This window comes from Tetrao urogallus (assembly GCF_951394365.1).
Source record: "Tetrao urogallus genome assembly, chromosome: 22".
In the NCBI taxonomy this organism is placed as follows: domain Eukaryota; kingdom Metazoa; phylum Chordata; class Aves; order Galliformes; family Phasianidae; genus Tetrao; species Tetrao urogallus.
Window position 1 is genome coordinate 2,965,783 of NC_136835.1, and position 26,019 is coordinate 2,991,801.

At 49.4% G+C, this 26,019-nt stretch overlaps 1 protein-coding gene across 1 annotated transcript in view; it reads left to right on the top strand.

Annotated features, from left to right (window-relative positions):
* Positions 1–18,689: 18,689 nt before the first annotated feature.
* The window catches only part of GRIK4 (glutamate ionotropic receptor kainate type subunit 4), a gene marked incomplete at both ends in the record, with an annotated part of 88,537 nt that continues 81,207 nt past the window's right edge, over positions 18,690–26,019 (top strand). Inside the window, one exon of the mRNA XM_079545796.1 lies at positions 18,690–18,771. Within this exon, the coding sequence (XP_079401922.1) occupies positions 18,690–18,771 (82 nt within the window). The remainder of the gene's footprint in view (positions 18,772–26,019) is intronic.

Sequence of the window (26,019 nt, forward strand, 5' to 3'; positions counted from 1 at the left end):
AAAGAGTCCTTCCCTGGATGAATCCCCATTCAGGCCAATGGGAAGCCAGGTGCTAGGGAGAGATTGGGACGCAGCAGTGATTCAGCTTGTTCAGAAGGGGCTGCACAGAGCTCTGGGAGCAGCGCAGGACGTGTCCAGGTGGATGGCTCCCCGGCCCGTCAACGCTGTCTGCTTTGACAGGAATATAGATGCAGTGGTTCTTTTTCACTCTGTCTGAAATTGCTTTGTAATAACAGTAGGAGTTGGAGAGGCACTTTTATTGATTAAACAATTGAGGCTATTTGTCTTTACAAAACCCAAAATATAGAGGTGTCTTTGGCTTCCCGCATCTACGTTATGCACGTTTATTATATGCAACAATCTCTCTGATCAGGCTGATGTTCATAATGGGTTGGGTTATAGCACTGGATTGCAATGGCTTAATATGAACTGGAGAGCAAAGGAGAGCTGATATAAGTACACCAAAAAAAAACCAGGGCTGGGTTGAGCAGACGGAGAGAGAGGTGCTGCTTTGAAAGGTGTGCGATGTGAGCAAACGGCGACTTGTGAAATGCCTGCTGCTCCTCTTTTCCCCCAGCGATTTCTGAGCCGCCCCTTTGATCAAACACCATTTCAGTGATTGGAAAATCTGTCGCCGCGTCTCTCTGTTGACCCCGACTGCCAATGTTCACTCTTTAGGTCTTGATATGAAACTGCCTGAGGTCAGGAACCGTGCGGATGGTTCGTGCCTGGAGGTGGAGGCTGCAGGCTGGGAGGAAGCAGCTCGCAGTGCTCTGTAGGTGTGTTTGTTTGTGCGGCGGCGGCGCGCGGTGTGGCTGCGTGCCACGGCTGCCTCCAGCCCCAAGGATGCAGGGTTGGCTGGAAGCAGCACACGTGGCACGTATGTATGTGCTGCTCTGCTCTCCCCATGCGATGTGTTGAAGGGATCTTGGATGTAAGCCCAGAAGGAGATGCGTAGCCCTGCTATCGCAGCTACCTGTCTTGGTGGAGCTTAGCGTCAACCAGCGCAAAGCTGCTGCTGGTTTTTTTCCCCTTCTTAGTTTTTTGGGAAGGCTGTTCTAGATCCTTGCTTCCCTCAGCATTGTGGAATTAGTTCCAAACTTGCCTAGCTCCATTAGTTTTTGTGCCAATATTATCCTTGGACATAAATGTTCACGTAGAGAAGTCTTGGTTGGGGTTTTGCTTGAGATTCTCTTCTGCAGGGGTTCTTTACAGCCCCACAGAGCTCCCCTTCAAAAGAACTCTTCAAATGTTCCCATGTTACAGTAACAAGGGAAAACAAATGCAACCAATACGAAAAAAATATAATGGAAATGAATTTTGTGACGTGAGAAGCTTTTGTGTGTGTAGAAAAAAATATAATGGAAATGTATTTTGTGATGTGAGAAGCTTTTGTGTGTGTAGAAAGTAACATAAGAACCTGGACTTGGTTGGCTTGGTTTGAAAACAGTCAACTTTGTGGTGTCCTGGAAGTGGGGCTGCCCCATCCCTGGAGGTGCACAAGGCTGTAGGTGGGACAGTGGGCAACCTGCTTTATTGGGTGGCAACCAGCCCATGGCAGGGAGTGGAACAGAATGATCTTTGAGGTTCCCCCTTAACCCAACCCATCTATGATTCTATCAGGAAAGGAACTCATACCAGGGCCGGGGGGTTTGCTTTGGTTCTGCTTGGCATGGAAGGCATCTGATGCTGTCACTTGGTGTGTGTGCCTGCAGCTTTCAGGCTGAAGCCTGAAAAAAGCTAACTAGCAAAATGTTAACTTTCTATATTTGGTGTCTGAGAATCTTTTTCACCTGAATGCCTTTGTGCAGCATTCTCAGAAAACAGCGTGTTGCGTTCTTGTTGGTTTTTTTTTCCTTCTTAATCTCATTGTTGTGTGCAGATTTTTATAGTTACTGTGCACGGTTCATCTTGCAATACAAGCATTTTCTCAGCAATGGGTGAAAAAAGCCCCATGTCAACTGCTAAATGGCTCTGGGTCTGTCGCAGTGCTGGGCTGGGCGCAATGAGCTGCCGTTGCTGGAGGTCCCAGTGTCACTTTGTGCCTCCCGTTGCTGTTTGCAGTGCTTTAGGACCCGCCAAGTCATCTTGCACTGCGGTGTCCCTCGACGCTCGTCTTATGTCTGCTTTAATTGGATACTGCAGCAGTAGTATACATCAAAATAAATGAACTTTTTACTGCGAGAGGGTAAGAGAAGAAAAAAGACAGACGATCCCTCAGCAACAGCTGTTTGGAGGAAGAATCCCACAGAAGCCGCTTCCTTCACTAATTAGAAATCTGCTTTCCTTCAGGAAGGATAACGTCTACGTTCTCCACTCCTCTTCTCACTTCTAATTACTTCTTGGAGAAATGAAGGAAGGCGCCGTTTCGTAGGTTTGACTTGGAGTTGCTGAGGCAAAGAATGTCGGATGGGAGATGTTTTGTGGTGATAGGAGGGAAGGGGAGAGGATGGAATGGCCAAATTGTGAGCGCTGCTGGTGGGAGGGAGAGATGGGGGGTCCCAGTGGGGCTCTGAGTGCTGCTCCGTGTTCTGGTGAACAGAGGTGACTCCTTGCCAGAAGTTCAGAGCGAATTTCTAAGCCCAAAAAAAAAATTGCTTAGAAAATAGAAAGGTTAAAGTTAGAAATCTCAAAGAGAGGAAATGCGCCGAGTTCACGATTTATAAATAACATGCTTTGATTGTTTCCCATTACGGAGTAATTTTGTTTTGAAATGTGACTTCATCTTTTTATTAAGGGTATAAATACCGACTCTGGAACAAAGGAGTTTTCTCCAGCCTGAAGTGATGCTTTATATTCCCAGCGGGGTGATGGGCAGGCTGTCCCCATGCTGCCGCATGTGGGGTTTTGTTGGTCTGGAGGTGGAGCGAGGCTTTCCCGGCCACACCGAGCTTCCCTAAGCCTTGAGCAGGTGTTGCTTTGCAATTCAGCAAAGCGGCGTTTCAATTACTCAGGGCAATAAATCTCAAGGTGTGTGCTGGGAGCTCCATCACTTCAAGCACCGATGTTTTTCTTTTCCCTCGCGGTCTTCGAGGTGGAATCATCAGCGCTGCAAGTAATGAAGCCTGGTTTCCCATGGATTTCTTTCTCGTGGTTGGATTCTCTGATAACTAAATAAGCTCAGACTGAATGCCCCGGCCGTGAAAAAAGCTTCAGAAAGGCTATTGTGTGTAAATTCTCTATTAAGAATGGAGCTTGCGTGGCATCCTGCCTGCCTGCGAGGATGCTGAGGGGCTGCCTATTGACAGCTATTTTCGTGGAACCAAAATACTGGAGGGAGCTGACCCTGCCAGGTGGGGCTGCAGGTGGCGGGTGGGTTCTTGGGGGCTGTGGGCGGCTGGTTGCCATAGGAAGGAGGGTTAGAAATAGAGTCTGGGAGGTGTGCTCCTTCGGGGTGACCCCGGGGGAGTCGGGCTGTTGACGTAAGGGCCGTAAATCGCTGCTCCTTTTCCATTTCGTTTGATGTTAAAGCAGCGATAAAAAGCACACGCGTGTGTGTCTGGGCAGTGCTGAGTGACACGTGTGCTCCCTCTCTTGAGCACGATCCCTTCTGCTGAACCCACGGGATGGATCCCCAGCCCCAGGGCTGTTGGGTGGCAGCTGCCGTTCTCCGGCTTTGACACTTGGCAGCCAATGGAGGAGGAGAAGTCGTGGGTGTAAAATCAGGATGGGAGAGTCAACGGACAACTGTTCCTTTGCAGATAACCAGGGGTGAATTGATAACCGGTGACCCAGGTAAGCAATTAAGCCAATTGGTTAAATGAATTGATTGCGGAGGTCTCCTTTATGTAGAGCTCCGCCTGAAGCCTTCATGCCCTTTCTGGAGGAATAGCTGTGGAGAATAGACGTCTTCAGAAATTAACAGTGACTTTCAAGCAGAATAGATGATTAATGAGAATGTATTGCTCTTGATGGACAAATGAAGCACTTCCAGTGTTCTGGTGAGCGATGTTCGGCTTTCTTGTCTCCAGGAAATGATTCAGCCACTCAGACCCAGCTCTGAGCCCAGGGAGAGGCAAGGAGAGGGGAGAGGAGGGGAGAACTGCCCCCTCTCAGCTTGATTTATTATCCGACTCCTTTGTTACAAGACTTCCAGTCTTGTAAAATATTAAATACATCCTTATATTCAATATCACATTTTGAAACATTTCATGCCTCATTTGCTTCTGGAGTCAAGGACAACTTCACATTTTTTATGGCGCAAGGCCCAGATTTGTCTATTTATTTATTTTTAATCACTATGTTTTTCTTTCTTTTTTCTTTTTTTTTTTTTTTACCTGTATCAATTCGGATTAAATCTTGGCAACCATAGCAACCTGTTCCTCTGGGTGGTTTCAGATCTCGGCAGTGGAGGTAGTTTTTTGGCTTGGCTGATCCCCATGGGATGCTGTGCCCATCCAGGGAGGACTGTGGGCAGCAGGGATTGTGGTTTGGGGCTGGGTGTTGGGCTCAGCTTTTGCTGGCAGTGTCTCTTGTAAATAAAAGGCTGTTTTGTTGAAGGGCTCACGTGACATAATGAGGAGGATTAAGTGGAATTTGCTGCCACAGTTAAAGGAAGATGCATGTAACTCCTGTTAATTAGAAAGGGCTCAGTATTTGTCTTTCTCTTCGTCTGTGTGGGAGCTTTTTGATTCTTGCTTCTCCCATGGGGGGACAAGCAGCTGAATCCTGATACACGGGGCAGCCACTGGACCCAGGAGCCCTGCTTCTGCGTGCAGGTTGGGACGGCAGCTGGGAGCATTGCAGACCCAGTGCTGCATCCTTGTAACTGGAACATGAGGGCAACCCCATTGCAGCTGTTTCACCTTGGGTGCATCATTTGGACCTCTGGTGTTGAGCTGTCTGCTGGTGTGGGGGCGAGATGGCATCATGGAATCATTACAGTTGGGGAAGCCCTTTGTGATCCCCAAGCCCAGCCCACCCCCACCATGCCCACTATGTCCATAAATACCAAATCTCCCCGGTTCCTAAACACCTCCAGGGATGATATTTTGGGGAGGGATGAACTTGGATATGCAAACCTCAATTTGAGTCCATCCCGCCTCCCTTCTGTGGTGTCCCCTTAAAGTCAGCACAGAGGAGCAGAACTGTGTACCTTTTGGAGGTGGGATCTCAGATGTGAAGCATCTTCCTGGGCTCGCAGTGTCCGATTTCTCATCACAAAATCCTGCTGGCAAAGTGACTCCAAGCCTTTGTCTAAGAAAATACAGTTAGAACTATTTGCATGTAACTAAAGCTCAAGAAACCCTGCCTAGAAATCAGACAGCTGTTTTTGAACAGTGAGAGTCGTTAGAAGCTGTAATTTTGCTCCTAAGGCTTGTGGCCAGCTGTCCTTGCGTGGCAACTTGACGTTGCAGTGGGATGCTTTTCCTGAAAGATGTGCTGTAGTTGGAGTTGGGATGAGTTTAGGAAGCCCATGGCTGGTTGTTCTGGGGAGGAAGTGAGCTGGGAGTGGGATCGGGAGGAGAATCCAGCCTTAAAGTGTTCTGTCAATAAGTTCTGTTGGACTGCTTCAGCTTTGCTGTTGGATGGAGTCCTTGACAGAATGGCCAGGACGGTCTGAAGGGTTTGGCTGGATGTGAAATGTCACAGCTTTTGCCCAAACAGCTCTCAAGGGTGATAAACAAGCAGGTTTTCCCCAGAGCTTGTTTCTATATGGAGAAAGCCTTTGGCTTTGGATCAAAATAGCTTCAGTGCCCTTCTTTTTAAATGGAAGTATCAATAGGAGTCGGGACCTTTATTAGTTCAGGGGATCTTAACAATCCCACAAGGTGTTTATCTGCCTATTTTGGTGGCTGATATCCTTTTAAAATCTGTCCCAGAGTGCTTGAATCACTCCTGAAAATGGAATGTAGGCTCCTAAATTACCCACTTGCCTGCAAACGTTATCCATGGCATCGGCTTTTCCTAATGACCACATCAATTAGAGGGCTCTCTGCATCGTGCTGTCAGACCCATGTGGATGGGGAGAGTGCAGGAGTTTCACTCAGGCTGCTTTTTATGACCCCCACGCTTTGCAAATGGAACAAAATTTAGTGAAGGAACCTGTCTTTGTTCCCCTCCTTCCCATACAGCAAACTAATTGAAAACAACATGAATGTTAATGATGCATTTCGCATTTGGAAGTTAGAGGGGTGATTAATATATTGTAGGCTGTATATTAACACCTTCTCAGGGGCATAATGAAGAGGAAATATGTGCTCTGAGACGAGGCTGTTTATTTCTCGGTGTGTTTCCTGACTTCCACCGTCCCTTTTTCTCATTGAAATACAAGCTTTCCAATCCAGAGGGCTTTGTTTCAAAGCATAATTTTAAATCAATCAATAGACTTTTATGTCTTAATCCCCCCCCCCCTTTTTTTTTTTTTCCCCTTTTGGTTGGAGAGCTGAAGCAAAGTGCACAAACAGAAGGGAGATGTGAGGAAGGAAGAGATGGAGGATGATGAGGTGGGTTCCTGAGCTGCCATCCTGAGCATGAAGCTGCCATCTTGCTGCATTGGTGGGAAATGGTCTGTTACTGGAGAGAGGGTTGATGGAAGTTGACCTGGTAGAACCCAGGGAAGGCTTTTTTTCCTCTTTGCCCTGTGCCATCCAGTGCATGCCATCCCTTTGAGGTCCATCTGTGATGGGAAGGTTCTTTGTTATCACGTATGCATCTAGTTGAGCACCCAGCTGCATTCGCATGGAATCTTGGCATCCATTGATCTGCTCCTAAACTTACAGGGTGAAAAACGTCGTATCCTGAGGGTGCCCTGTGAGCCCTGCATGGGGATGGCTCACTGCCCATCAGCAGGTGTTTGCCTCTTGCTCAGGTCTCCTGGGCTTCCTGAGGACTGCAGAAGGTGACGAGCATCTGTGTTGGGTGCGTTGCTCGTGGCAAGAAGCTCTGGGAAATGATTGCTTAGCAAGATCTGCTGCAACGCTGTTGTTGGAGGTGGAAGTGTGTGGTTGTGGCTGGTGCTGTAACTCAGCTCAAAAAAGGAAGGAAGACCACGCAAGTTATAACACATCTATAATTAAGTGCAATGAATGGCTATAAACCAACAAACACTTTTAAATGTTCGTTCTTGGCCACATCTGAGTTATTTTTCTCCTTTGGCAGAATCATTAAAGGAGGGGGAAAGCATGTGTGTACCAATCCACTCTGCATGTTTGATGAAAGGGTTTTATTATTATTATTTTTTGATGAATGAAAATTGGAGCATGAGAATGGGTAGAAAGTCCCCGTGGGAAGGGCTGAGATCCTGCAGGCTGTGGGCAGCCTCTTATTAACAGCACTGGGCACTGCCATTCCCACCAGTGTGGAGATACAGAGCTGCACTTCTGATGCCTTTTTCGGAAGGGGAGGGAGGAAGAAGCAACCCATAGTAATTAAGACTTGGCAAGCTCGGTATTTATAGACTTTCTAAAAATTGATGAGTGGAAATGCGCTTTATTAATTGAAACACATTAAAATCCATTTCTTCTTCAGAACTTGACTGTGTTTTTTCCTCCTTTGGCAAACCACTGACTCTATTGTTTCCCTCAGTTGTGTTTGCATGAAACTATCTCCTTCTCCCTCAAATCTTGGTGGGCTCACATTAAGCTGCAAGCTGGCCACCTGGTTTCAACCTGCTCTGCTTGGCTGTGTCTCCCCACCTTAGAAGCAGTATCCTGTGCTTGTGTCGGTGATCGATCTGACTTGTTGTGGTTTTGTCTTAAATTACTTTCTTCTTTGAGTCCAATTTATCTTCTTATAGTAACACAGCCCAGAAGATGCAGCTGTGGATTTCAGTAGTCCCATACGGGGTCTGAAATTTAGAGTGATGGGAGCAAGAACATTCTGGGAAAACCATGTCATCCTTCAGGATGGCGTAACAGAACAATTTCACCCTTCTGTAACTTCCAGGCCAGCTGTGGTAGGAAGCAGAATTTACTGCTCCTCTTCCCTGGCAGGCAGGGCTGTTCCTCTGACCTTCTGCTCCAGCAGACGCTCGAACCTGGACATAAATCTGGGGTACTGCTTCTCCCAGGCATCGTGGTGATCTCACTGCTGCCTTCTGCTCGCTGATGAGTTTCCATCTGTCTGCTCACCGCTGCTCTTGTGCTCGGATATTGAGGTTTTGGATCGTGGGGCTGTCTTTCTGCTTATCTATTTTGGGTTGGGACTGTCAGGGAGCAGGAAACACCGTGTGAGAGGGAGAATTGTGCTTTCACAGTGGCATGCTTGGTTGGCTTGAGCAAAATTTGATGCTTCTGGGAGTGTGGCTGATGGGTAACTGGCTGGAGCTGGGTTACGATAGACTGGAATAAGATGATGGAGGAAAATCTGGTAGCTGCCATGGTGTGGGTACCATCTTGGAGGTTGCTGGTTATTTTTTACAAGGAAACCCTTTTTGAGGAGGGAGAGGTACAGTCCTGTACCTCCACCCACTTGTGGTTGGAAATTTACTCTCTTGTAGGCTTTGGCACAGTGGGTGTCCATCCTTCTCTGCTGTAGGGGTGTCTGTACTGTGCTGGCCTGCTTGCCAGCTCTGCAAAGCCTGTGTGATGACACGTTCTAGTGGATGGCTTTGCTCAACGATCTTGATGGGATCAGGTGGGATGATCTGATGACTGCCTCAGCAATTGAAGTGGACTGGAATGGCCAGGCAGGAGCCATAACTGAGCTCTTATAGTTCTCGGCGCGTGGAAGTTTCCATACCTCCATACTGTCGCAATCATAAGCTTAAGTCCTCATCTTCAGCTTCTGTAGCAGGCAGCAAGAGCTGCTTCCAGAGCAATAACCTTGGTGATGAGTCCCCAGGTTCAGCTTAGTAATGGTCTGTAACTGCTCCTAGGGAGGGATTCCAACCTCCATAATGCTCCCAGCCTGCTGGGAGGAATCACCCCTGTGCACGTTGGTGAAATGCTGAGTTCAGTGATGATGGGGGGAGCAAGGGTTGCGAATTTGGGAGGGAGAGAGTTTTTCTGGGATGTGTTTTTCTCAAGAAGTCAGGCTTGGTATGCGGGGAGCAGCGCTGGGCTGGCTGGCTGAGCAGGTACAGGCACACACCTGAATGTCGTATTAGAAACCTTGATCCAAAAAGTTCAGTCTCAGAGACTCTGAAGGTAATGAAGAAGGCTTGAATCAACGGGCTTTGAATGTGTTCTTGTAAAAAGGAAGAATCTGGTTTTGACTTTGTAGGCACACTGCAGGAGAATGTAATCCATTGCACCCAAAGGAGCTGTTTACGCCCTTCTCTCATCAAGGCGCGCAAGGATTTTAAAGCCATCCAGATTTTAGTGGGGCTGGAAAAGAAAAGAGCTTGGGGGAGGCAGAAATTAAATCACAAATGTTCACAATAAAATGGTAACAGAGATGGAGGTGGACGGAGAAGATGATAGCATCTGAGTTCAGTCTCTGGAGACCAATAACTCTCTGACAGCAGTTTCAGACTGCTCTGAAGCCTTCTGTCTGTGTGCCACAAAGCCTGAAGTAGATCCACTGTTGGGGTTTGGTGTCAAACCCTGTGATTCCCACTCAGCCAAATGCTTGGGTGCCTTCCTCCTTCCTATTTGAGCGTTGTCTGAGCCCCAAAGCCAGGCACTGAAGTGAGCTGTGGTGTGAGCACATGTCTGGAGGTTGTGCTGGAGCAGGGCCAGGTGCCTCGCATCTTATCGAATCAAGCTTCTGTGGGCATATGTTCCCCAAATGGATGAGTTTTCCACCTGAGTGCTGCGAGCTCTGTGTGTGTATGTACAGGAAGCTTGTTGGGTTTTTCTATAACAAGATTTCATTTTTCTTTGGTGTTTCTCATCTTAACTCCCAAACCTCCTTAGGAAGGGAGTGCGACCTTGTCAGCGTGTGCATATGTTTCTGTGCACTCTGAGAAAGAGTTGAAGGCATCTCCCCTCCATGCAGAGTCACTGCGATCCACCTTTGAATCGATGTCGGGACTTCAAGGTAAGCATATGGTGTGACAGAGGAAGTGTTGCTGTAGCTCATTTGGATAGATCCATGCAGTCCCAAGGCAAGAAGACCCATTTTATAGTTGGGGAATGGTGGGAAGAAGAGGTAGTGAGTTATTTAAAGATAGGGAACAGGGCAGTTGAAGAGCTAAAAGTGGATTCCTGGAGTCTCAATTCAGTAGACCGAACTACCACGCTGCTGTGTGTGTTATCTTTTACAGCCTCACTAGCAGGCACCAGTGTGTACCCACCCACACAGTCTTCATCTCCATTGCTGTGTCAGACATTGCTGATGGGTGAACCCTGAAAAAACTGCAAGGCAATTTTGGAGGCATTACCAAAATTTCCCTGGCTGTGAGTCTAAGAACATCTGCCCCTTGGGTCTACCAAACTGAGCTAGGAGCCCTTGGGGAAGCATCTGTTATTTTTAGTGTCTCGTTTCCTGGGAAGTGGATTCCCCTGCAGACTACGAAGCTCTGATTTTGTGTCTCGCAGCCCCATGCAGAGCCTAAAATGGGAAGGAAGCCATGAAACTTGGGCCTCTTCCCTCCTTGAGCATGTAGAGATCTGGGCCATATTTTGCTGGGACATCTAGAGGACGTGGGTGAGGCTCTGTCCTCTCTGTACTTCTCAACCCTGCATCGGTTGCTGCTGAACCCAAATCACGTCTGAATGCTCTGAAAATGCCATCCTAATTCTTAGGTCTGCCGGGCTCCCGCAGAGTCCTGACGCAGAGAGGGCAAAGCCTGAAAGAAGCTTGCCAGCTGCATTCGGTGACATTGTGTCTGCAGTGTTTGGTTTGGCTCGTTTCGGTGGGAAGAGGAAAATTGGGACGTTGCTGTGCCATCCAGTGAGCACAGCTTGATGTCAGGTTTATTGGGATGTGAGCGTTCAGAGAGGGCTGCTCAGCCTCCTCTCTTAACTCCAGCAAATCCACTCTGTTTGCACAGGGCAGAAATGAGTTGTAGATGCAGCAGATGACCAACAGGTTAGTTAACGTGCCATTAATTACCTCCAACCCTGTGCTGTCCATAGTGGTGACTGGGGGCAGAGCACGATCCAGTGGTACCAGCAATGTGCTGCATGTCCTCAGTCATTAGTGACGAGCTGTGAACACTGCTTGAACTGGGAAATCTCTGTCTGATGAGAGCATCTCATGGAGCCTTGCATCATCCATTTGGGCTGTGTTTTGCAGTGAACTTTTACCAATTTGGAATTTCACGTCTTCAGTCGTGGAGGGAAATGGGAACGGCTGAGCTGCGGTGAAATGTGGTGAAAACGTGTTATTTCCTCGCTGTTTTAAATGTTAAGCTCAGGGCACAGGTTTAGTGTGATTTGAGGAAGGGAATGTGTTCCAAATGCAGCTGGAAAAGCGTTGCTCGAGTTTTCCAGCCTCTGGGTTGTTCCTGACTGGAGCTAATGATGATGGATGAGTCCTGCAGAGCGCTCTTCATCATGAGACCTCAAAGCTCTTCACTGGAGAGATCTGCAGTGTTATTCTCACTGAGTCCAGGTGGTGAAATTAATGTGTTAAGAGAGAAAACAGTTGATCCAAGCAGCGGTCATGTTGATGAAACCCCTGGTGTTGTGCTTTGCTGTGCTGGAGTCATTGCCTTTCCCAGCCCTGGGGTTTTGCTGGGAGTTTGATTTCTAAGTCCAGCCCAGATCAGAAACTCTCGCCTCTCACCCATGTGTACTTGCTAGCCATGAGACCCCACAGAGTGCTCCTAACCCCATCTCCTAGCATCTGCTCTGTTCTTACAGCGACGAAATCAAGCAGGAGATTATAAACAGCCTCACCCTTCTGCTGAGCATCTGCTATGAGCACCGTGTGCCTGTGCTTTTACTCCTGTAAATTGCTCACAAAGCATCAGCAGAGGTGCCATAAATTTGCTAGTTTTTTTTGGGTTTTTTTTTCTTTGGACTTGAGAGCTCCTGCAGTTCACTCAGCCCCTGGAAACGAGCAGACCTTGTGGCTGCATGAGGACATGGCCCCGTGCTCTCCATAGCATCACGTTCCTGAGTGATGTCTGGCCCCTGAGCTCCACGAGGAAGGGGCTGCAGGCACAGAGCCATCCCTGTGCTTATCAGCTGACAGGGACATAATTCTCACATTAGTGTGGTCACACCACGTGTAAGGGCTGAATTGTCCCTCTGCCAGATCACTGAGCAGCCTCTTGTCTTCCTCGGTCCAATCTGAGCTTCAGCTGCTCTGGTTTGTATGACAGCATTGCTGTTCCAGTTGAACCCTGGATATAGCAACACTCCTATGGGGCTGCTGGGTGTGTGTGCTGGTCCAGGTGCCCAATGCATAGAGCTGCACCAGCACCTGTAGGATGTCCCCAACACTGAGAAAATCCATCAGGTGTAGGCATTCAGCAGTGGTGAACTCACCCTCCTGAGATGCTGACGTGCAGCATCCGTGATGATGAGCAGACCAGCGATGGTCTGAGGAGACTTTTTTTGTGTAGAGACAGAAGGGCTTCCAAGCAGTGAAACTCCTGTGGGAATAACAACAGGGGAATGGAGATGTGGTTTGGTTTGCTTGCAGGCTCGGTTCTTTCATCCTTCATGTTGGCATTTCTATGGACCACTGCAGCTCTTATGAGCACTGTGTGGTGGTTTGCCCAGCTGCTGGAGATAGTGGCTCTCTGTTGGGGAGCCCCCTCTTCGTTAAGGACTTTATCAGCTGAAAAGATCTCTATGGTGGAAAGATCTATTTCTATCAGCTGGAAATCCCTGCAGTCCATGAGCACGAGGTCAGCTTGGCAATCTCCCCTGTTTAGATAAAACTTGAACCCTTCCCTTTTCTGCTGCGCAGCACTGTGGGTATCTCCTCCTGTAGGGTCAGGGCAGTGCTGGCATTCGTGTTCCTTGTGAACTTGGAGCTTTGCTCCCATTGCAGCCCTGTACAGAGATTCACTGCATCCCCCAGGAACTGATTAAACGCACCCACTGAAATTAAAGGGAGCTGGAGATCACCCCATAGTGTGTGGGGCTGACAGCACCCTGCATGGCCCTGAATTCCAGCCAGGGGGAAATCAAATTAACATTTCCCAGCATGGAAAAAAAAAAAAAAAAAGGGGAAGAGATGAAAAAAGAAAAATTCCAAACAAAAAAGCCCCCCACAGAGTTCATCTGGCGGATGGAGTTACATTAAGCGAATGGAAATTAAAGGCTTTTCATAGAGATCTTCAGCATAATTTGATGGAAGACTTTAATTATTTCAACGCGTCGAAGAAAAGGAGCCGGGAAGGATTGGGGAGTGCTCATAAAAATCTCTCTTTATAAGTGCTTTGAGCCATTCTCGGGCTGAAAAGCTGCTGTCAGCTTAAGGAAGAGTGGTTGGGCATTGGTGGAAGGCTGCGGTGGGTTTGGATCTGTGGGATTTTGCAGCCAGAAGGCTCATCTCCCCTCTGGCACCCCGGGAGCTTGGGAACTGCATGATGCTTTGTTGAACTGATGTGGTCTTGGTCTGTGCTCGCTGCCCATTGAGCCTGAGGACAAAACCCACAGGTGCGTGACGTTCCTCTGCTCATAACACAATGCAGACACAAAGGGAATTTTTGCAATTGGAGCCACAGAATCATTGAGGGTGGAGAACACCTCTAAGATCATCAAGTCCAACTGTCAACCCGTCTGTCCTGCAGATCCACGTGTGGCCCATAGGTGCAAATGCGGCCACACTTGGGTCTGTGGGGTGTGAGCAGGGAGGCTGCACGTGGATCTGTGGGGCAGTTGCCCATGGAGAGCTTCAGTCTCCTGCAGAGGCAGCTCAGTCTGAGCGAGTTCTGCATTGAGGAGCAGGGCTGTTGGCCCTCTGCAAACAGGAGAAAGGTGGCTCGTAACTGAGGCAGAACCATACGTGAAGCCTAAAGCTGTTGTGGGATTTGTGAGTGTTATGGCAGTGATGGAAGCAAAGCAGCAGGGTATGTGGGCAACTCGCTGCTCTGGGATGTTTTCTCTGCACGCCTGTGCAGTTCTGTGCGGGCTTTCCCCCTCTGCTCCCATCCCATCCCACCCCACTGTTTCTGTGTGCTCCTTCTCAGCTCAGCCATCCCTGTTCCCACCTCCCTCAGAGCCATATGCTGTGTTGTCCCCACACACACCCCAAATCCACGCTGCATTGTAGTGTACACACCAACCAACACACCTCGCAATCTCAGCCTGTCCCACACGTCCCCTTCCAGCCTCTGATTGAGGCTTTTGGGGCTGGAATGGCTCACACTGTTCTCTGGATCGTGGATGGCACACGAGCCTATTTATTTCCCTTTAGGTTTGGTTGCTGTAAGAGGAGCAGAGGCCATAAAGCGCTTTGCACAGGTTGAGGTGGTGGAGACTTCTTCGTTTTCCCTTCTTTCTCATACTGAATCTGCCAAGGATGTACATGAAACAGAGCTGCCTCTTCCCTGCAACCCTGAGATTGGGCTGACGCTTTTAGGGGCTTTTTCTCCCCCTGGTTCATGTTTTAGGACTTCCCTTGTGTGTATGGGGACCTGCTGGGAGTGATTCTTCTGCACTATGGGCTCTGGAGTGGGGCTCAGCACAGTGAGATTCTGCTCTTTAGAGAGCCAAAGTGTTTCCATCACAGCATTTTGATGGAAGGGCATCCTGTGGGGAAATACCCCCCGTGGGTCAGGAGAACACCAAACATCTTCAAAGGGGAAGTTGGTGGTTTTCAAGACCGCTCCTTGTCGAAGGTTCAATGGCTGCAAACACACCACTGGGAGCAGCTTCCCAGGAGCGCACATGCTCAGCAGAACAGAACCACAGCACAGGAGAGTGACAGAAATGGAATTACTGGTGGTTCGAAGGAGAATGGAGAGATGGTTTTCTGAGCAGAAGCTACGTGGGGAGTTCCATCTCGGGAACTGCCTGAGGACACCTCCTTCCATCCAGGAGCCACAGAGGGACAGCATCTGTGCCATGGTCGCAGACATAGGTTGGTGTTGGGGCTTATTGATGCTATTGGTCTTGCCAACCCCGCTGACTCTCTCATGCCAGGAGCTAGGTGTGGGCAGCCCCACTGATGGCAGCTGCTGGCCTTGCTGGGAGGAAACCTGCAGTTTTTCTACCCACAGCTGTCCCCTTTCCCTTTGTCATGATGGTTCCTGCATGATAGCAGCCCAGGGCCCATTAGGAGTGCCTGCAGTGGGCAGAGCAGATGTGTGCAGGGCTTTTAATTGCTGCTGTTTGCTGATATGGTGGGCACAGGGGAGGGACAGAATCCCACATATGATCTTAGCATTCTCTTTCTTATCTTTTTCCTGTTTTCTTTCCACCTCAATGTGATGTGAGGTGATGCCAGTCCCAACCCTGCCCTGAGTCTGGATCCTTCCCGTACTTCTAGGGCTGGAGGTGGTCGCACTGCAAAACATCTGACTTAGTTCCTTGTCTGGATGAGGAATTGGGATGGAGACACATCGTTTTTACCCTGAAGCAATGAGGACAGGAGTTGGTCAGCATGTGCTGGAGCTGGGGAGGATGAAGGGGAGGAAATGGGCAGCTCTGAGGTTTTGACTGCAACGATACCTGATGGTAGTGATTTACCTGTGTTAATTACACATTTTGCAGCGGAAAGCATATTGCTCATGGCTTTGCATGGGGCGAGCTTTCAGTTTAATTCAGCACTCATTTCAGCATCCCTGGGGGAGATATGTGATTCCCTTCCTCCCAAGGGTCTCACAGCACAACCTCTGGCCCACAGTCGCCTGTTGCAATGCTTTTCAGCCTTTTTCCCTCTCGTCAGCTCCGTTTACATTTGAGCCTCTCCACAGAAAAAGCTTTGCAAAAGGCAGCAGCTCTCTTTGCCTGCTGAAAGGATGGGGGAGGCTCTGTGAAGCCATTTGTTGATATTTCTCGACAGTTTTTCAGCATTCCTCGCTGCTCTGCAGCTGTTAAATGTGTTGTCTCAGCTGCGAGGACGGCTCCAGCTTTTCTCGAGCTGCATTTTCTCACCATCCATCGAGGGATGCAGAGAGAGATCCGTCAACGCCAAAGCCACCTCCAAAGTAGCATTTTGGGTGAAAGTCTGCTTGTGTAAAAGCAAAAGGAGTTCACATTGGGACTGTAGGTTTGGAAAGTGAGGTGCTCGCTGAGGCAGACGTGGCATGAGCGCCGAGCTTGCAGGGAAAGAGCAGGATTGGCAGCGCTGAGCAGTGCAGCTGTTTCTCCTGAGCACCCCTGGCAGGGCATCTCCAGAGGGATGTAGCTGTGGTTCGGTTCACTATTGCTGTAGCAGCCGCAGGAGGGATTTATTCTGCAATTATAGCATTTTATTCTCCTTTTTGGCTCTTCGCTGTGCCAAGAAATTTTCTGTGGAAAGCTGGAAGTGTCAGGAAGATGTGGCAATAGTGATGGAGAGGAGTATTGTTGCTCGGTCGTTAAAAATGTATAAGTAGCTTCAGGAACGCATTGCTTCTTCTGAGAGGGATATTGTCCTTAATTCTGCTTGGTGTTTAGAGACTTTTATCTTCTGAGAGAGCCCACAACTGTTTATCTAGGCTTGATTTATTTTCTTCTGAATTTTCAAGGCTAAATGTGAAGAGAGAATTAAAGGGAAAAGAAGACAGGCTGATGCTGTGCGGAGCTTGGCCAGCGCGTTGGGCAGCCCGTGGCCTGCAGCTGTCCTAAGATCCAGAGCTGAACTGCAAAGCTGCGTCCCCACAGCTCCCAACACTTTGTTCTCATAATCCTTCCATCCCCAAATTTAGAGAACGAGAGGAACCCGAGAGCAGTGAGGGAATGAGGAGAGCGCAGAGGACTGCGGTGCTTTGAGAACGGAAGCCCTGACGCTGTGCTAAGGGAGAAGCATCTGCTCCCTGCCCTCTTTCTCATCCTTGTGTTCTACTCTTCGTCCCAGGCACAGTGCTGGAGCACCTCCATCACCAGATGGTCCCTTGTAGGGCGGTGGGAGGCTGTGCAGCGCTGCTGTTTGCTGAACCCAAGGTGTGTTCCTATTGCCTACAGCTGTCCCTCGGGTTAGCGCTCACAAAACCAAGCGCTGCCAAGTTGTTCTGAGCAGTGGGTAATGCTGAGGTGAAGGCAGCCCCCCTCTGTGCTCCATGTTCCAGGTAATTACAGCCCCGCCGCTCACGGAGCGGGGCACAGCGGGTGCTCTGTGTTTGTTATTTGCCTTTGCTATTAACTCCATGCTGGTGATGCAAAGGCAGCTGCGTGCCTGCAAACCGTGTGCTTCACCTCTTCACCACGCCAGGCTGCAGACAGGAGCAGCTCTCTGTCCTGGGTCTCTGCTGCATTGGGATCAGCACGCGGGTGCCCACTGTGCTGTTTTCCCTCTACTTTTCCCTGCTGCAGCCCACGAGGCTGCTGCCCTGCAGTTGCAGCTATGATACTTGCTCGTGCGTTTTGGGGCAGCTCAGCACCTTGGGGCTTTGGGAGCTTTGTGCCCCGCACAGCTCCAGTGGAGTATTTGCAGATGGGTAAATCCAACTTGCTCCTGCTGCTTTGTCAATAGCTTGGAAAGTTCTGCAATAACTGCTTCGAAATGCTCAAATGATATGTTGCTCCACAGTCTGCCACTGCTGCTGCTGCTGCTGCCAACGCTTCTGAGCAACCAATTTACCACACGCTTCACCTTTTTGGGCTTTTCCCTGGTAAGCATTACTCTGTGACTCCCACTGAAAAGAGAAAATTGCACTGCCCTTTGCAGGGGTGGGGTAATGACTTCCAGGTGGGATTGAGCAGCTCCTGCTGCTTTAACATGTGCTGAGCAGGAAACCAGAGCACACTTGGGATGCCTGGCTAACACCTGAGCCATCACCTGATTTTCTTAAATGTGAGAGCACAGGAGCTTGGATTTCCTATAGCAAAATGGTGCAGGAGGGTGAGTGAATGTGGGCTCAGCCCCTGCCTTGCATCATCCCCATGGGCCCATATTTGATGAATGGAAGAGCACAGGAGTGCTTGCCAGAAAGCTGGAGGAGAGAGAAGGCAACAGGAAACGCTCAGAGTCAGCATTTAAGGACATTACTGCCTGCAGAGATAATTTCATCAAGACGAGGGACAAGAATTTCTTTCATAATGCAAAATCTTGATCTAACTAGTGGAAATGGTGTTTGTTAACGACGTGTTGAACTGCGCGGCGGGGATCTGTGTGGAACAGTGTGCCGTTACCTGCACCTGGGAGGGCTTTGTGGGTTCTTCATGAGCCCCTCTGCGTTCCGTCTGTGTTGGGATTTTGAACGTCAGAGCTCTGTGCTGGGCATGGGACTGCCTGGCAGGAGGAGGGGAGAATGGACCCTCAGGGTCTCGTCTTGTTGGGAAGGAGATGGGGCTGAAGCACTAAGAGGAGCTCCTGTCCTGGTCAGTCTCTGAATGCCATCCCTTCATTTGTGTTTTGCTATGAGTGTTTGGTCCTATCCCAAACCCAGGAAGTTGCAGGTTGTTTTAAATTTTAAAGGGGAAAAAAAATATATATATACAAGGAATGAAATAAGATGTGGCTCAATATTGATTTCCATTTGTTTTTGTGGAACTGCTGCCATTGCCAAGATGAAATATTTGGACTTTTCCTTGGGTTTCTCTCCCATGTTTTGCTAGAAGCTGGTGGCCCAGTTTGACTCCAATTCCCAAACAATTCATGGTCTGTCAATTGCTCCCTCCTCCCCTCTGTTCAATGGATCCTCGTCGCGGCTCCAACTCCCCATGGTCGCTGCGCGGTGCTCACGGTGCTGTGCTCTCCCCACAGAGTGATGTCATGCCCAAACCACCGTTGGGCTCCATGAGGATTTATGGAAGATGCCCCGTGTATGGGCGCCTCTGGTGCTCCTTCTGCTGTGGCTGATGAGGACGGCTGCCAGCCCACACGCCCTGCGCATCGGTGAGTGCCATCCTTGGGTTCCCGCTGTGGGGCCGGAGCTGCAGCCTTGTGCTTGTGTTCTTGTCGTGTTGCAAATGAAATGTCTTGTTTTTTTGTGTTTGGTTCTTTTTTACTTTTTTTGGCGAGTGAACACATTTGCCTTGATGCCGACGGAGCTAATGTTTCCTGATGGGAACTTCTTTCTGTGTAAATGGGAAGTGAGTGCTGCTCCTGGAGGAGGCGCTGAGAGATGGAGCTCCCTCCGCCTCATGTCAGCCCCCTGAGCTCTTTGCAGAGAAAGAAGTGATTTTGGTTGCAAATGTATTTGTCCCCACGTTGATGAGAGAGGAGTGTTTGAGCCTGAACTGAGCGTCCCACAAGAACATTAATAACTCAAAGCTGCTCCATTTGTAACTGAGTCCCAGGCATTGCTTCTCCTCTGGGCTTTATTAAAAAGTGCTTAGGAAGAGGCACTGTCATCTCTGCTTCTGCCTGCGTGGATTAGGGAAAAGAAATGCATCCAGAAACCTCATAATGAAACTTGCTGTTGGGAAGGATCTGCCTCTCCTGGCAGTTCTCTGGAGCTATCAGCTGTTCTTTTAACTATTTGTTGCAGATAAGCTAATCTCTTCCTGTCTGCATTTGCAGCTTTCACAGGTGATGCATGAAGTAAAATTACTTCTCCCCTTTGCTTGCAGAGCTCAGAATGGCTCAGAAATGCAGCTGGGCTGTTAGGCATCCCCTTCATGGCGCTTGGGGAGCATTGAGGTTACATCTCATGTTGGTGGAAGGTCCTCCTCCTCCTGGACCTAGGGTGAGGATGAGAAGTGCATTATGAGGGAATCAAAGGATGAGGACGGATGGATATTGAAGGATGGGGATGGATGGGATGTTATGATTCGAAGGATGGGGATGGATGGATTGTTATGAGGGTATTGAAGGATGGGGATGGACAGGATGTTATGAGGATATTGAAGAACGAGGATGGCTGGGATATTGAAGGTGAAAACTCCTTCATGGCATTAGGGCTGCAGATGGTGAGGAGCTGGCGTGGCTGCCCTCCTGCACTGCAGGGGAATGAGGAGGAGTTTTCAAGAGCTGGGACAGGAGAGGGGGATCTGCCTGCCAGATGGGAATCTGCCTGCCATGGCTGCTTTTGCCTTCTGTGCTGGTTTCCACAACTGGCTAAAGGAATTCTTAATGCTCCAGTGGGTCTTAAGTCGCATCCTTAATATCAATTATTCTCCAGCACAGTTCAGATTGCCAATTTGTGCTGCCCAACGTCAGCACACAACTGCACGCCTCGGTGCTTAGCACAGATGCAGGGTGTGAGCAGCAGGTGCTGGTTCATGGGAGCATCCTTAGTTTCGCATGCCCCAAGCTGCAGCACTGCTCTACGGGGCTGGGCTCCATCCCAGGGAGTCCAGAATAGAAATACTGGGTTTCTTCACCTGGATAGGGTAAGGAAGTGCAACTGGCATTAGGATGCTGAAAAGGGAATGCAGGGGTTGAGATTTCAGGAGTAATGTTGCTGTGGGAGTGGGAAGGAACATCCTCAACCCTTCTAACAAGCACCAGAGGTCACAGCTACTGTGTTACATGTGGGCGGGCAGAGAGCCTGAGCTCATGTCCCCAACTGCCCCTATCTTGGGGGTGGGACACCCACAGCCCTGAGCTGGGTGTGAAGGACTCAAGGGGCTCAGGGCTCAGCCAGTTCCCACAGCAATGGGTCTAAAGCAGCTCCTCTGAAAACAGAGTCAGAAGCAGATGGGTAAAGAGCTGAGGAAGGGGTTGGGGTTTTGTTTCTGTTTTGTTTCCAAGATGCAGTTTTATTTTAAAAAATTTAAAAAAAAAATCAGGAAAAAAAGAAAACAAAATAAAAGGAAAGAAAAATATGACTGACAGCCCTGAAACCATTCCCCAGTCAGTCGGCACTGCGTATTGAAGGAAAGCAGAATGTTGGAATATTCAAAGGAGGTGCAAGCTGACGTTTAAAATAACCCTGAAAGCCATCTGGTAATGGAATGCACTGGGGTCAGTATGTGTGTTGCATTATAGGGAGCTTTAGAGGTACTGTCGGTGCAAAATGGGCACCGGAGTGCCAGAGTGTGGCCCATGGGGTGACCTTCTTTGCATGGCATGCACAGGACCAGTTTGTAACCTGCTCTGTGCTTGGAAAAATTGCTGTTTTCTTTCTTTTCTTGATTGCACGGGAAATACGGTGCTTCAAATCTTATTTTCAGGCTTGAACTCTGCATTCCCTTCTGCTCCCATCCTGGAGCAGCCCTCCTAGCGCGCGTTGTGCGGGAGAAGCAGGCTCCAAGAACCCAAAATGACAGTGGGGTGTGAGCAGAAGAACCAGCCTGAGGCGCTCATCCTTGCTTCTAGGCAGGGTTTCCAAAATGTGGAGTACTGAAAGGGCTGTGAATCTCATACACCTGCTGAGCTCCTGGAACTGCGATGTCAAGGAAATGTTCTTGGGATCCCCTAGGGCATGGGAAGGCATTGCCATGCAGCTGTGGGTACTGGAGTGGGTGGGAAGAGGCAGCCTGGAACCAGACCTCCAGCAAACAGCCCTCCCTTGGCTTCCTGCTGCCCTGCATGGCCCTGTGTAGCAGAGCATTGTTGGTGTCTCCTTGCATCATCTGGTGAACTGATATTTAATTCATGTTTTCTGAGTTATGTGCACAAGTCCTTATTATTATTTTTTTTAACAAATCCCTCTTGCAGATGTGCCATGATAATAGGAATAAGAAATTATTAGCAGATTGATATCTCAGATCATTGCTTTGGGACGTGGATTTGGTGACACAGAGCATCTCCCAGCCCTCTGTGCAGAGCTATTTTGCCTTATCCATCCTTTAACTGGGAGTCAGTGCACGTTGTGCTTTGCTTCATTATGTAGCCACATGTGTGTGATATGGTGACAGATCCCAGTGGGAAGTTACACTGCTCATCCAGCACAAAGCAGGACAGTGGGGGTAAGGAGAGGAACTGGGGAGAGGGTTGGTGCTGCTCTGTGTTACTGCTGTGCCATCAGAGGAGGGACAGCAGTGTGTGAATGGAAAGGTATCCCCACACCCAGGGTCAGAGGTGGGAGCCATTCCCTCTGCTTTACACCTCACACCCTGGGCAGCACTTGGGTTCAGCCAGTCAGGTGTTCAGAACGGTGATATTTTGCTTTCATGGAGTCAAAGCAGTCCTAGCAAGAGCTGCTCTGTCATTCCTTTCATTATTTTTTCATATATATATATATATGTGTGTGTGTGTGTGTGTGTGTGTGTGTGTGTGAATAAAAAGTCAATTACATGAATGAAAGATGCTTGGTTTCCTGCCCAAACAGCTGCCAGAATAAATTCCAGCCCTGAGCCCAAGCCAGACTTGTGCAGAAAGCCCCGGTGCAGCGGGAGCCCTGTGATCAGCACACACTGCAGCCCCCTGCATGCCCTGCCCCAGGCTCTGCCTGCAGGCAGTCAAGGAAGGATGGATTTCCTATGCTCCAAGTGGGTTTGGCTTTCTGGATGATGCCCATAGAGCTGCAGACTGTGCTTGCTGGCTGCATTGTGCATGAGGGGGACAAAAGAGAGTAAATAGGAAATGACCCATGCATGAAATAGTAGCAGCAGGAAAAGTGGGTGCCCCCAGCCTGGATTCTCCTCTTTGTTGGGAAGGTCCAGGGGCAGCACCTCTTCCCCAGAGCCCTTTGTTGGGTGCCCTGTATGGGGAGGAGATGTGCACAGGGCCAGACTGTACAACCATAGAATGGGAAGGGACCCATAAGGACCGCCAGGTCCAACTCCTGGCTCTGCACAGGAGCTCCCAAAAATCAGACCATGGTCAGCAGAATGGCAGAAACAGAAGGCAGATCCCTTCCTATGCCTTCAGCATCCTAGCCTGTTGCCCAGGAGCACTCATCTCCACAAAGCAGAGAGGCAGATGCTCGTGGATCAGCTCATAGGTGGCACCGAGGCTGCAGGAGGGCAGGTGAGTTTTCCCAAAGACACTGCTAATGAATTCCCTGTGTACCTCCAGACGCTGCAGGGGTTTGGAGAAACTAAATGGGACTTGATGTGAAAATGATGGCTGAATGTCAATTCTGCTGTGGAAACCAATTTGGGAGCTGGATAGTGCTAAAAGAATTAAGATAGTTAAATGGAAATAAGTCTACTTGGTAGAGATGAAATAAGGTTTAAATGAGTGAAATTATCTGTGGATTTACCCTTGTTGGAGTCCTGCCTTATTTAATAAACTGAGTTTTTATCAGCTGGAGGAGAAGCTCAGCCTATGTGCACAGGGTGAAGGGAAGGGATCATCTGTGCCTCCGTCCTCCAGAGTGCATCCATGAGAGCAAAGTTTGCCCATGAGTGCTTTGTACTTCCGTGAGGATCTTGTTTACTGCTTGGTACATGCTGTGGCCTTTCTTCAAGCTTCTTGGGTACTTTTTTTCCTGATGGAATAGAAGGATGGTTAAGGCAGTATCTCCTCTGGGTGCTGCGTGTCCCTGGATGGCTGTTCCAGCACAGGGCCATGCGGTGCATTCTGCTTCCTGGCATGGATGGAGTCAGATCTCCTCTTGAGCAATATGTAGGAGCATTGGGAAAGGACCTCTGTGTTGTCAGGAGGAGGGGAAGAGAGAGTGCTGCAAACCTTGAGGGCTGCGATTTCATTATGAAGAGAATCTAGTAATTATTAATGGGCCCTGATGATCTCCTTCTGCAAGAGCAGGTCTACTGCAAAAGAACAGCCAGGTGCTCCCAGCTAACTGCAGCTGGCCTCGATGCAGATGTCACCTGTCACCTCACATGTGTTTCTGACTCATCTCTCTTCAGCAATAGCCATGAAAGCATAACTGCTCCAGATGCTCCTGAATTGTCCATGGAGGGAAGGACCTGATCTCAGCCCGAGCCATCAGCTCTCAGTGCTGTAGGACTCTGCTGTGTGATGCTGGAGCTGGAACCCGGGCATGAAAGCTTGCAGCATGCAGCAGGGCAGACAGGGAGGGTCAGGATGAGAGGTGCAGAGGGCTGATGGACAAGGGGAAAAGTATTGGAACGCCTGCTGTCTGTTAATGCTGGGAGCTCGTGCATCCTGTGCTGCTGCACTTGCGTTCAGGGAGGAAGCTAGAGCAGGGATGGAGGGAAGGGGCTCTATTTGCACATTTGTCCTTGCTGGGGGATTGCTGCAGCACATGGCAGATGCTGGGGCTGATTGGCATGTGCTGTGTCCTCTGGGATTTATTCCTGCTTTCATATCATAGAGGTGCAGTCAGGATGAATGCCTGCAATCTCGCCCTAGGCTCATCCCACATGAGCTTAAGTCTTCTGTGATGTTCCTGCCAACCCCAAGGGATAACAGAGACTGAAAAGTCACCGTGTAGTGGCAGTTTGGGTTTGTCTGAGGATCTCCTTCCCAGCCCCAATTTGTGTTCTTGGGCAAGACAAACCCACCAGCCTGTTACTCAGAAGCTGCCCCATCTCGCTGCTTTGCAGACGCAAGTATTGTACAGGATTTGTGCTCAGGAAAAGGTGTGTGCCCTCCCTGGTGTTCAACAGATAGCGTTTGCTTTGCACCAGGGCTGGTTCACAAGCATTTCATTGCACTGTGGCAGGATAACCCTACCCTTTTTGCTGCAAGGCTGTTTTCAGGCCATGCCCAGCTGCTCTGCACTTCTTCCCATCCGACTGTCGGCAAAAGTCCACTGTGTTGTTTGGCTTCTGCATCTCAGAACCTTTTGTTCCACATCCCTTGCACAGTTTGGCAGTTGCAACCCTCTAGCATTTATTGTCTGCTGTGTTTCTACCCATTTTGGTGGCACATGGAATATTTTGGCACGCTTGTTGCATTGGGGCCCTGGTACAGCCCTGGAAAGAAGCGCTTTATTTTTCCTGACGTACTCCAAAATATATCAGCCATCCCACAAGAATGGTTGCATTGGCACCAAGGTATTGCAGCGCTTGTGCAAAGTCTTTGCTGTCCCATGGAAGGGCCACCCCAGCTGTGCAGGTCCATGGCAGGAGCTGGTGCTGGGTTTTGGGGACCAGCAAGCAGTGCCCCAAGCACCGCAGCTCCCAACGGAGCATCTGGGGCAATGCTTATGGGGTAGCTGCAAGCACTGTGTTTGCCCAGCTTGGCATGGCTGAGGAGCATTGCCAGGGCGGGATATGGCGTTGAGCAATTGAGTTTTGGAGCAGAAAGCTTGTTATCATAGTAATGGCTGTGGTTTGATGCTTGCTCTGCTCTCATGCGTTTAAATCCCATGGAGCATCTCATTAGAAACAAATGATGCCTCAGGCAAGTGGAGCTGTAGAAAAGTAATCTTTATTAAGTACCCTCAGCGGTCAGAGTTGCTTGATGAGCTCCAGAGTTTTATTTGCAGGAGGCTTGGGTTGTCTTTCAGCAGGAAAACACTTTGAACTCCCTCCCCTCCCTGTCTCTAGGTTACTGTTTGCTATTTCTGTGTGGTTTCAGTCCCAACAGCCCTGCAGACACTGCTGGAGGAGTTGTTGATAGTGGGAGCAAAATGAATGGAAGGGACCAGCTGTGTGTCATCAGGGATGTGTGGAAGGAATCTGCCCAGAGAACACGAGGGGGAAGAAGGTGTCTGTGCTGGGTGGGGTGGCTCTGGGTTGGCACAGAAGCAGCCTGTGCACTTGGGTGATATCAGGGCATCTCAGGGTAGAAAAGGAGAGAGAAAAATTCATCTGTGGCCGCTGTGCTTGGCTTTATGAAAAGGAAATGAAATGAAGGCAGGAGACCCAAAGTTCATCTCGTCTGCCTTGTCAGGCATGCAGAACTGACACAGCAACAGACTCATTACAGGCTCCTGTGTAAATACAGGCTCTTCACTATCTTTTTCTCTCCTATAACATGTCTCATTTACTTGATAGTCTGTAATAGCTGTGGAGGAGCAGGCAGTGCTGAGCAGGTAGCAGCCCCTTGGCCACCTCGGCCATAGCAGAGCAGCAGGAGCTGTAGCACCCAGGCTCTGTGGGGTGATGGAATGTGAAGCTGCCCACCATCCTACTGCATTCTCTTCTCCACCCCCATGGCCCCAAACCTTTGGGTTTTGGTGGAAAGGTGCAAGGCATGGGGGCTGCTGGGAGTGCGGACAGCATTGCAGGGATGTGAGGGGCAGCTTCAGGTGGTGGCTTTGAGTAGAGGTTGGTGCCACCAAATGCAGGTGTGGGATGCAGACCCAGCACCTGGGGATCGCTTCACATCCATAAGGTGGGGTGGCTCAGAGAAGCACTCGGTCGATGAGTTTCCTCT